This window comes from Dendrobates tinctorius, unplaced genomic scaffold (assembly GCF_039654945.1).
Source record: "Dendrobates tinctorius isolate UK_male_01 unplaced genomic scaffold, ASM3965494v1 ptg000157l, whole genome shotgun sequence".
Classification (NCBI taxonomy): Eukaryota; Metazoa; Chordata; class Amphibia; order Anura; family Dendrobatidae; genus Dendrobates; species Dendrobates tinctorius.
In genome coordinates this window covers 5,454,329-5,467,534 of record NW_027361824.1, presented here as the reverse complement: position 1 = coordinate 5,467,534, position 13,206 = coordinate 5,454,329, and the positions used below count along the sequence as shown (strand labels likewise).

At 53.5% G+C, this 13,206-nt stretch overlaps 1 protein-coding gene across 2 annotated transcripts in view; it reads right to left on the bottom strand.

The window, feature by feature from the left end:
• Window positions 1-11,146, bottom strand: part of LOC141051534 (beta-arrestin-1) — a 243,229-nt gene extending 232,083 nt beyond the window's left edge. For both annotated transcript variants that reach the window (XM_073548495.1, XM_073548497.1), the window contains exon 1: window positions 10,978-11,146. In XM_073548495.1, the coding sequence (XP_073404596.1) occupies window positions 10,978-10,997 (20 nt within the window). In that variant the 5' untranslated portion in view covers window positions 10,998-11,146. The remainder of the gene's footprint in view (window positions 1-10,977) is intronic.
• Between the last annotated feature and the right edge of the window lie 2,060 nt (window positions 11,147-13,206).

Below are 13,206 nucleotides of genomic sequence, written 5' to 3'. Positions count from 1 at the left end.
CGGTCAAGCAGTCCAGTGCCAGAGGCAGCAAAGCAACCCCAAAACATCAGGGAACCTCCGCCATGTTTGACTGTAGGGACCATGTTCTTTTCTTTGAATGCCTCTTTTTTTCTCCTGTAAACTCTATGTTGATGCCTTTGCCCAAAAAGCTCTACTTTTGTCTCATCTGACCAGAGAACATTCTTCCAAAACGTATTAGGCTTTTTCAGGTAAGTTTTGGCAAACTCCAGCCTGGCTTTTTTATGTCTCGGGGTAAGAAGTGGGGTCTTCTTGGGTCTCCTACCATACAGTCCCTTTTCATTCAGACGCCGACGGATAGTAGGGGTTGACACTGTTGTACCCTCAGACTGCAGGGCAGCTTGAACTTGTTTGGATGTTAGTCGAGGTTCTTTATCCAACATCCGCACAATCTTGCGTTGAAATCTCTTGTCAATTTTTCTTTTCCGTCCACATCTAGGGAGGTTAGCCACAGTGCCATGGGCTTTACACTTCTTGATGACACTGTGCACGGTAGACACAGGAACATTCAGGTCTTTGGAGATGGACTTGTAGCCTTGAGATTGCTCATGCTTCCTCACAATTTGGTTTCTCAAGTCCTCAGACAGTTCTTTGGTCTTCTTTCTTTTCTCCATGCTCAATGTGGTACACACAAGGACACAGGACAGAGGTGGAGTCAACTTTAATCCATGTCACCTGGCTGCAAGTGTGATTTAGTTATTGCCAACACCTGTTAGGTGCCACAGGTAAGTTACAGGTGCTGTTAATTACACACAGAGAAGCATCACATGATTTTTTGAACAGTGCCGATACTTTTGTCCACCCTCTTTTTTATGTTTGGTGTGGAATTATATCCAATTTGGCTTTAGGACAATTCTTTTTGTGTTTTTTCATTTAAGACAAATTAAATGGAGATAATAATACCAAAGAATTTGTGTTTGGAATCATTTTCAGGAAGAAACTGAGTATTATCTGACAGAATTGCAGGGGTGTCAATACTTTTGGCCACAACTGTAACACCACCATACAGTGCCCAAGAGGAGCTTAGGAGAGTGATGAGCACATCCAGGCTTGGACTGGCCAATAGGTGAATCCCCCGGTGGGCTCCAATGCAGATCTGGGCCCCCAATCCCCCTATATGGGCCGTACTTATAATTCACTCTGTACAGACAAAAGCCGCATCTCATCAATCATTTACCAAACTACCCAGATTACTATTATGTAACGATACAGGTAAATGTGTGAACGATGGTAGTGTAATATTGGTATGCAAGTGAAAAATGGCACCCAAAAGTCAATAACCGGTGGCCCTTGGCACCACAGCCCGACACTGGGCACATCTGTGCTGGCGACTATGGGGTTACTATTATGGAGGAGCAGGAAGAAAGCAGCCGGCTTAGTAATGACAAGACCCATCACTAGTGGGGAAGGAGAGGTCAGACCATCACCAAGGAGGTGACCATTGCCGGCCGTGTGCCCTGAGACCATGAGGCCAATGCCTAGGGCCACCGCGGTATGGTGGGACTGTTGTACTCACTATACATTCCCATACATCGGACGGAGCGCGCCACAATCTGATCCTGTCATCTCAGGGTCACTAGTTCTGAGGAGGGACAGACCCCCAAACCTCCCAAAAATCCACAATGACAAACCTTACAGTGGGAAAAGGAAAGGAGATGTGTCCGGCGCACCAACCGATCACAACGAGAAAAGATTATACGGACGTGATGAAACCTTACAGAGCTTCACTGCCAGAAACAAAACTCCGCCCTCTGGACTCTTCTGCCCCACATCCTCCTATACACAGGCAGGAGCAGCCATGTTGGATCTGTGTCTGAGAACTCCGCCCTCTGGACTCTTCTGCCCCCCATCCCCCTATACACAGGCAGGAGCAGCCATGTTGGATCTGTGTCTGAGAACTGCGCCCTCTGGACTCTTCTGCCCCCCATCCCCCTATACACAGGCAGGAGCAGCCATGTTGGATCTGTGTCTGAGAACTCCGCCCTCTGGACTCTTCTGCCCCCCATCCCCCTATACACAGGCAGGAGCAGCCATGTTGGGTCTCGGTGCAGCGCTCACAGCAGTCAGGAGCCGGCACATTCCTGCACATAGTAAAGGACATTTAAAAGGTCACGGATTATAAATATTTGTACAGCTGTTAACTCCTTCACTACTGCACTGAGCACTGATGGAGCAGGCCCCGGTGTCTTTTATATTTTTATCCCACACATTTGCCAATTCTGTGCTGACAGCAACCATACTCCCAAAGAGGGCAACAAGGGACAGAAAACGCAAAACTGCAAACATTCCACAAACCATTCAATGTAATAGCAATCATACTGCCAACAGCAGCAACCACTAGGGGGAGCTCCCTGTATACAGAGATACATGATAAGATTCTGTCTGCAGCTACCACTAGGGGGAGCTCCCCGTATACAGAGATACATGATAAGATCCTGTCTGCAGCCACCACTAGGGGGAGCTCCCTGTATACAGAGATACATGATAAGATCCTGTCTGCAGCCACCACGAGGGAAAGCTGCCTGTATACAGAGATACATGATAAGATCCTGTCTGCAGTCACCACTAGGGGGAGCTCCCTGTATACAGAGATACATGATAAGATCCTGTCTGCAGCCACCACTAGGGGGAGCTCCCTGTATACAGAGATACATGATAAGATCCTGTCTGCAGTCACCACTAGGGGGAGCTCCCTGTATAGACATACATAAAATATGAGCTGTTATATTTTGGCTGCAGAAAGGAAACAGTTAAAAATCTGAGTAATAAGAGATCAATCATGGAGCAGCAGCAGAGGCGCCTGTGTATAACGGAGGAGTGACGACATCACCGGCGCCTGCGTATAACGGAGGAGTGACGACATCACCGGCGCCTGCGTATAATGGAGGGGTGATGACATCATCAGTATCACAAGTCCAGCACTACCTTCACATGGCCGCTCCGTTCCTCTGTTACGGAGAAATCAGAGTTTGAATTGATATTCAAATGAAGCCTCAGTCACCCCAGCTCTATTCCAAAGCCCAGAGGCGCCTCCTCCTCCTCCTCACTGACCGCAATGTTGCCTGAAGTCACACATCACAGGCAGTGTCAGATAAACAGGAGGCAGCACTGAGTGGCAGCTAGAGCTGGAGTGACAGAGGCTTCAGATCTACCATAGCCTTTCAGTTTATTTTGTATGTCTTTAGAATGTGGGAGGAAACCGGACTAGCCGGAGGAAACCCACGCAAACTCCTTGCAGATGTTGTCCTTGGTGGGATTCGAACCCTGGACCCCAGCGCTGCAAGGCTGCAGTGCTAACCACTGAGCCACCGTGCTGCCCACATATATAAATATTTTGTGGTGTGAAATCATGGTGGCTAAATCAGAGAGAGCCAGAGAGGAGATCAAAATGGCATCAAAACAGTGAGAGACAGAAGAGAGATCAAGGAAACAGCAGCACAATGAAAGTCAGAAGGGCAATTAAGATTACTATAGTAGAGTGAGAAACAAGGATAAGATCAAGGCATCAGCAGAAGACTGAGGCCAGAGAGGAAATCATGCTGACAGCAGAAAATTGAAGACAGAGAGGAAATCAAGCTCACGTCAGAAGACTGAGGTCAGACAAGAGATCAAGGTGACAGAAAGAAGTCTGAGTTCATAGAGAAGATCAAGTTGACAGCAAAAGACTGAGGTCAGAGTGGAGATCAATGTGACAGCTGAAGACAGATTAGTGAGGAAATCAAAGTGACAGCAGAAAACTGAGTTTAGAAGGGAGATCAAGATGACAGCAGAAGACTGAGGTCAGAGAAGAGATCAAGGTGATAACAGAAGACAGATCAGAGCGGAGGTGAAGGTAAGAGCAGAAAACTGAGGTCAGAGAGAAGATCAAGGTGACATCATAATACTGAGTTCATAGATAAGATCAAGTTGACATCAAAAGACTGAGGTCAGAGAGGAAATCAAAGTGACAGCAGAAGACAGAGTTCCTAGAGGAAATCAAGGTAGCAGCAGAAAACAGAGTTCAGAGAGGAGATCAAGGTCACATCAGGAGACTGAGGTCAGACAAGAGATCAAGATGACAGCAGACTGAGTTCACAGTGGAGTTCAAGGTGTCAGCTGAAGTCTGAGTTCAGAGAGAAGATCATTTGACAGCAGAAGACTGAAGTCAGATAGGATATCAAGGTGACAGCAGAAGACTGAGGTTAGAGAGGAGATTAAGATGACAGCAGAAGACTGAGGTTAGAGAGGAGATCAAGATGACAGCAGAAGACTGAGGTTAGAGAGGAGATCAAGATGACAGCAGAAGACTGAGTTCATAGAGGAGATCAAGGTGACAGTCAAGAAGTAAGAGCCAAAAAGGATATGTTGTAACAGCTCAGTGGGAGAGACAAAATTTATCAGAAAGACCTCATGATCGGCTACTGTCTCCTGTTTGATCATGTTCAGGTTACTCAGTGTGTACAAGACACAGATCTGCTAAAGGCAGTAACATCTTCTGTGAGCGATTGATAAAAGTATCTTACTGGTGAAAGGGGAAAATGAAGAGTTATGTGTGATTAAAGGAAAAGAGGACAAAGGATTCATTAAACACTGGGGGGCACAAAGGTTGTGGACAGTGCTGAGATCGGGGGAGAGGAGAAGAGAGTCAATGTGCATCAGCTGTGCGTGAATGGGAGATCCCATCTTTATAAGGATACAACGACTTACAGCAGGAGAAAAGCCCGGACCCCCGACCTGTGATCCCACTCTGCATCTAACCTAACACAGAGGAGCAGAAACCCAGCAGCAGATTAGGGCACTATTAAATGGGGAATGACAACTATTTGTAAATGCTGATACATTTATTGAAACCACAGTGATCATTTTATATATATCAATGTCTAAATACATTACTGATCCTGAGTTACCTCCTGTATTATACTCCAGAGCTGCACTCACTATTCTGCTGGTGCAGTCACTGTGTACATACATTACACTACTGATCCTGAGTTACCTCCTGTATTATACCCCAGAGCTGCACTCACTATTCTGCTGGTGCAGTCACTGTGTACATACATTACACTACTGATCCTGAGTTACCTCCTGTATTATACTCCAGAGCTGCACTCACTATTCTGCTGGTGCAGTCACTGTGTACATACTTTACATTACTGATCCTGAGTTACATCCTGTATTATACCCCAGAGCTGCACTCACTATTCTGCTGGTGCAGTCACTGTGTACATACATTACACTACTGATCCTGAGTTACCTCCTGTATTATACTCCAGAGCTGCACTCACTATTCTGCTGGTGCAGTCACTGTGTACATACATTACATTACTGATCCTGAGTTACATCCTGTATTATACCCCAGAGCTGCACTCACTATTCTGCTGGTGCAGTCACTGTGTACATACATTACACTACTGATCCTGAGTTACATCCTGTATTATACCCCAGAGCTGCACTCACTATTCTGCTGGTGCAGTCACTGTGTACATACATTACATTACAGATCCTGAGTTACCTCCTGTATTATACTCCAGAGCTGCACTCACTATTCTGCTGGTGCAGTCACTGTGTACATACATTACATTACTGATCCTGAGTTACATCCTGTATTATACCCCAGAGCTGCACTCACTATTCTGCTGGTGCAGTCACTGTGTACATACATTACATTACTGATCCTGAGTTACATCCTGTTTTACACTCCAGAGCTGCACTCCCTATTCTGCTGGTGCAGTCACTGTGTACATACATTACATTACTGATCCTGAGTTACACCCTGTATTATACTCCAGAGCTGCACTCACTATTCTGCTGGTGCAGTCACTGTATACATACATTACATTACTGATCCTGAGTTACATCCTGTATTATACCCCAGAGCTGCACTCACTATTCTGCTGGTGCAGTCACTGTGTACATACATTACATTACAGATCCTGAGTTACCTCCTGTATTATACTCCAGAGCTGCACTCACTATTCTGCTGGTGCAGTCACTGTGTACATACATTACACTACTGATCCTGAGTTACCTCCTGTATTATACCCCAGAGCTGCACTCACTATTCTGCTGGTGCAGTCACTGTGTACATACATTACATTACAGATCCTGAGTTACCTCCTGTATTATACTCCAGAGCTGCACTCACTATTCTGCTGGTGCAGTCACTGTGTACATACATTAAGGGCCTGTCACACTAAGAGATATCGCTAGCAATATTGCTATAACTAGTGACGTTATAGCGATATTGCTAGCGATATCGCTGTGTGTGATACTTACCTACGACCGGCTCCCCCGCTGGTTATCGCTGATCGCGCGAGAACGTTCAGGACTGTTTCTCGTCGTCAGCTTCCTGTGGCGCTTCCTGCTGTGAAGACGAGCGACGCGTGGAGCCGGGCGGGAGGACGCAGGATCGCCTGGTGTGACAGGTAAGTAGCGATCCCCGTCCCCAGCGATGTCGCTAGTGAGATCTGCCTATGTGGCAGCTCACTAGCGACTACTTAGCGATGTACCAGCGATCCTGACCCCGTCATATCGCTGGTCGGGATCGCTGGTACATCGCTAAGTGTGACAGTACCTTTACATTACTGATCCTGAGTTACATCCTGTATTATACTCCAGAGCTGCACTCACTATTCTGCTGGTGCAGTCACTGTGTACATACATTACATTACTGATCCTGAGTTACATCCTGTATTATACTCCAGAGCTGCACTCACTATTCTGCTGGTGCAGTCACTGTGTACATACATTACATTACTGATCCTGAGTTACATCCTGTATTATACCCCAGAGCTGCACTCACTATTCTGCTGGTGCAGTCACTGTGTACATACATTACATTACTGATCCTGAGTTACATCCTGTATTATACCCCAGAGCTGCACTCACTATTCTGCTGGTGCAGTCACTGTGTACATACATTACATTACTGATCCTGAGTTACATCCTGTATTATACTCCAGAGCTGCACTCACTATTCTGCTGGTGCAGTCACTGTGTACATACATTACATTACTGATCCTGAGTTACATCCTGTATTATACTCCAGAGCTGCACTCACTATTCTGCTGGTGCAGTCACTGTGTACATACATTACATTACTGATCCTGAGTTACATCCTGTATTATACTCCAGAGCTGCACTCACTATTCTGCTGGTGCAGTCACTGTGTGCATACATTACATTACTGATCCTGAGTTACCTCCTGTATTATACCCCAGAGCTGCACTCACTATTCTGCTGGTGCAGTCACTGTGTACATACATTACATTACTGATCCTGAGTTACATCCTGTATTATACTCCAGAGCTGCACTCACTATTCTGCTGGTGCAGTCACTGTGTGCATACATTACATTACTGATCCTGAGTTACATCCTGTATTATACTCCAGAGCTGCACTCACTATTCTGCTGGTGCAGTCACTGTGTGCATACATTACATTACTGATCCTGTATTATTATTTTATGATTTATTGTCAGGAGAAAAGAGAATTTCCAGGAAATAAATTACTTTTCTCCATGAAGACGCTGTACAGGCAGGGAATGCTGAGATTTCGGCTCTGAAGCCTGCATGATTGTGAGTGCAGATATTGCTGTAGATATCACCAGCAGTCCCATGTAACTACAGATACTACATTGCGATATAATTTGGCCAGGTAACAATCTCGGCTCTGCTGCATCTATAAGCAGTGACTGATCTGCGGTGCAGGGAGCCTCATAGTCGGGGTTATCTGGGGAAGCAGAGCTCGGGGGTGACAGTGAGCGGAGAACGCTCCGGACTGCTATAATGTAACAAACACGACCCCTCCCCCAATAACAGATTACATAAGAGTCGGGGTACGCTGAGGAGCGGAGCGTCACGACCACCGCACACGCCAGTCACCGCGCCACGTTCATAGCAGCACACGCTGCAACGTAAGACATGGCAAACATCGCACAAGGTACCGCGGGGGAGGAGTGAAGAAGGGGCTGACGTGACCCGGGTGGGCTCTCGATGACATCCGGGCTCAGGACCTGTGACCGCTACAGGTAGTCACTGGCCGCTTACCCACAAACAACCCCTATAACATGGCAGGCATCTCTGAATGGCCCCTATGTGGGCACAGAGAAACTCAGGCCACCCCCCAGACCATCCACCCAGGATAAACCCGGGTGCCCCCAGACCCTCCACCCAGGATAAACCCGGGTGCCCCCAGACCCTCCACCCAGGATAAACCCGGGTGCCCCCAGACCCTCCACCCAGGATAAACCCGGGTGCCCCCAGACCCTCCACCCAGGATAAACCCGGGTGCCCCCAGACCCTCCACCCAGGATAAACCCGGGTGCCCCCAGACCCTCCACCCAGGATAAACCCGGGTGCCCCCAGACCCTCCACCCAGGATAAACCCGGGTGCCCCCAGACCCTCCACCCAGGATAAACCCGGGTGCCCCCAGACCCTCCACCCAGGATAAACCCGGGTGCCCCCAGACCCTCCACCCAGGATAAACCCGGGTGCCCCCAGACCCTCCACCCAGGATAAACCCGGGTGCCCCCAGACCCTCCACCCAGGATAGACCCGGGTGCCCCCAGACCCTCCACCCAGGATAAACCCGGGTGCCCCCAGACCCTCCACCCAGGATAGACCCGGGTGCCCCCAGACCCTCCACCCAGGATAAACCCGGGTGCCCCCAGACCCTCCACCCAGGATAAACCCGGGTGCCCCCAGACCCTCCACCCAGGATAAACCCGGGTGCCCCCAGACCCTCCACCCAGGATAAACCCGGGTGCCCCCAGACCCTCCACCCAGGATAAACCCGGGTGCCCCCAGACCCTCCACCCAGGATAAACCCGGGTGCCCCCAGACCCTCCACCCAGGATAAACCCGGGTGCCCCCAGACCCTCCACCCAGGATAGACCCGGGTGCCCCCAGACCCTCCACCCAGGATAAACCCGGGTGCCCCCAGACCCTCCACCCAGGATAAACCCGGGTGCCCCCAGACCCTCCACCCAGGATAAACCCGGGTGCCCCCAGACCCTCCACCCAGGATAAACCCGGGTGCCCCCAGACCCTCCACCCAGGATAGACCCGGGTGCCCCCAGACCCTCCACCCAGGATAGACCCGGGTGCCCCCAGACCCTCCACCCAGGATAGACCCGGGTGTCCCCAGACCCTCCACCCAGGATAGACCCGGGTGCCCCCAGACCCTCCACCCAGGATAAACCCGGGTGCCCCCAGACCCTCCACCCAGGATAAACCCGGGTGCCCCCAGACCCTCCACCCAGGATAAACCCGGGTGCCCCCAGACCCTCCACCCAGGATAAACCCGGGTGCCCCCAGACCCTCCACCCAGGATAAACCCGGGTGCCCCCAGACCCTCCACCCAGGATAGACCCGGGTGCCCCCAGACCCTCCACCCAGGATAGACCCGGGTGCCCCCAGACCCTCCACCCAGGATAAACCCGGGTGCCCCCAGACCCTCCACCCAGGATAGACCCGGGTGCCCCCAGACCCTCCACCCAGGATAGACCCGGGTGCCCCCAGACCCTCCACCCAGGATAAACCCGGGTGCTCCCAGACCCTCCACCCAGGATAAACCCGGGTGCCCCCAGACCCTCCACCCAGGATAAACCCGGGTGCCCCCCGGACCCTCCATCCAGGATAAACCCGGGTGCCCCCGGACCCTCCATCCAGGATAGACCCGGGTGCTCCCAGACCCTCCACCCAGGATAAACCCGGGTGCCCCCAGACCCTCCACCCAGGATAAACCCGGGTGCCCCCAGACCCTCCACCCAGGATAGACCCGGGTGCCCCCAGACCCTCCACCCAGAATAAACCCGGGTGCCCCCCGGACCCTCCATCCAGGATAAACCCGGGTGCCCCCGGACCCTCCACCCAGAATAAACCTGCGTGCCCCCCGGACCCTCCATCCAGGATAGACCCGGGTGCCCCCAGACCCTCCAGCCAGGCCGGTCGGTGGGATTCCTCTGGCTCGGATATCTGGCTTTGTATCACCTTACACAATGGCGGACAGCTGGCGGCTTACGTTACGCTACATTTCACATTTGCGCCGTTTTACACCGACATGGGCCATTCGTATAGAAGGGTCAGTCACCCCCCGGCCCTGTGGCCCCCCGGCCCCCGCAGTCACTGATGCCACCTTACAATTGTGAACGGTCGCAGGCATGGGGGGGGGGACGAGAAGCCCTCTGACTTCCTCACCATAGACCCCCGAATCCCAGCACGGCTCTGCCAGGACAGGGGTCACACGGGCACTTTGGGGGTCTAACAGAGAAGCTTAACCCCTTCGATGCCAGGCCGGTGCCCCCGCTTCCCCTCATTCATCATTTTACAGTCAAAAGTGCAAACAAGAAGTGGCGCAAACTCCTTTAACCCCTTCCTCTCCACTGGTTATCGCCAGCTCCGGGCGGTGGTTCTTCTCGGTCACGTTCTTTAGGACGGATTTAACCCCTTAAGAGCCAGACCCCAGCGCTGCATGAAGTGTGATGGAAAGACTCCAAGGAGGAACCAGTGTGATTAACCCCTTCCAGCTCACACGTTGACCAAGCGATGACCCCGCGCCCAGGAGACCCCGCGCCATTGACCAGCGAGTCTTATTAACCCTTTACTCGCCAAGCTCTGGTTGCATGCAGCAAAACGAAGCGGTAGAGAGGAAACGGGACCATATGCAGCGAGCTCAGCCACCGTGTTAACCCCTTCATCAGGGGTAACCCTACCTATAATGCCACCTGCAGGTCCTGGCGGCACAGGGGGTCTAGTGACGGCGTAACCCTTTATGTGCCAGCCGGGGTCAGGTGACCTCTCCTCCATCGGTGACCGAAGACATGTAAGGTCCATTAACCCCTTCCTTCCACAGGGTGACAGCAGTATAAGAGCAGGAGGGGTTAACAACGGGGTTAACCCCAGAAATCCCGTCACCCCGGAGCAGCCCTCCACAACAAGCAGCTCCATTAACCCCTTGCTGCCGGCGCGTGCTGGACCCACCTGGTTCCTTTGTCGCCCATGGCCAGGCCGGTGCCGGGTGCTCGGTCGGAGGCGGCTCGGGACACGACCCCCGGCTGGAGAGATGGAGGCTGCGGAGGAGAAGCCGCGATCAGTGCGAGCGATGGAGGAGACGGAGCAGGAACAGGATGGAGGAGCCGCCACCGGAGAGACGGAGAGTGGGCTGAGCAGCGCCGGAGACCCACCCTCACTGCAGCGCCTCCTCCGGAGCACTGGGGGCACTGCAGCCTGCAGAGGGGTCAGCGCCACCACAGGGGGGCAGCACCACCACCACAGGGGGGCACCACCACTACAGGGGGGCAGCACCACCACCACAGGGGGCAGCACCACTACAGGGGACACCACCACTACAGGGGGCAGCACCACTACAGGGGACACCACCACTACAGGGGGCAGCACCACTACAGGGGACACCACCACTACAGGGGACAGCACCACTACAGGGGGCACCACCACTACAGGGGACACCACCACTACAGGGGACACCACCACTACAGGGGGCAGCACCACTACAGGGGACACCACCACTACAGGGGACACCACCACTACAGGGGGCAGCACCACTACAGGGGACAGCACCACCACCACAGGGGGGCAGCACCACTACAGGGGGCACCACCACTACAGGGGGCACCACCACTACAGGGGGCACCACCACTACAGGGGACACCACCACTACAGGGGACACCACCACTACAGGGGGCAGCACCACTACAGGGGGCACCACCACTACAGGGGACACCACCACTACAGGGGACACCACCACTACAGGGGGCAGCACCACTACAGGGGACACCACCACTACAGGGGGCACCACCACTACAGGGGGCAGCACCACTACAGGGGGCAGCACCACTACAGGGGGCACCACCACTACAGGGGGCAGCACCACCACAGGGGACAGCACCACTACAGGGGGCACCACCACTACAGGGGGCACCACCACTACAGGGGGCAGCACCACTACAGGGGACACCACCACCACAGGGGGCACCACCACCACAGGGGACACCACCACTACAGGGGACAGCACCACTACAGGGGGCACCACCACTACAGGGGGCACCACCACTACAGGGGGCAGCACCACTACAGGGGACACCACCACCACAGGGGGCACCACCACTACAGGGGACACCACCACTACAGGGGACAGCACCACTACAGGGGGCACCACCACTACAGGGGGCAGCACCACCACAGGGGACAGCACCACTACAGGGGGCACCACCACTACAGGGGGCACCACCACTACAGGGGGCAGCACCACCACAGGGGACAGCACCACTACAGGGGGCACCACCACTACAGGGGACACCACCACTACAGGGGACACCACCACTACAGGGGGCAGCACCACTACAGGGGGCACCACCACTACAGGGGACACCACCACTACAGGGGACACCACCACTACAGGGGACAGCACCACTACAGGGGGCAGCACCACCACAGGGGACAGCACCACTACAGGGGGCACCACCACTACAGGGGGCACCACCACTACAGGGGGCAGCACCACTACAGGGGACAGCACCACTACAGGGGGCACCACCACTACAGGGGGCAGCACCACCACAAGGGACAGCACCACTACAGGGGGCACCACCACTACAGGGGACACCACCACTACAGGGGACACCACCACTACAGGGGGCACCACCACTACAGGGGACACCACCACTACAGGGGACACCACCACTACAGGGGACACCACCACTACAGGGGGCAGCACCACTACAGGGGACACCACCACTACAGGGGACACCACCACTACAGGGGACACCACCACTACAGGGGACACCACCACTACAGGGGGCAGCACCACTACAGGGGACACCACCACTACAGGGGACACCACCACTACAGGGGACACCACCACTACAGGGGGCACCACCACTACAGGGGGCAGCACCACTACAGGGGGCACCACCACCACAGGGGACACCACCACTACAGGGGACACCACCACTACAGGGGACACCACCACTACAGGGGGCACCACCACTACAGGGGACACCACCACTACAGGGGACACCACCACTACAGGGGGCAGCACCACTACAGGGGACAGCACCACTACAGGGGGCACCACCACTACAGGGGACACCACCACTACAGGGGACAACACCACTACAGGGGGCAGCACCACTACAGGGGACAGCACCACTACAGGGGGCACCACCACTACAGGGGACACCACCACTACAG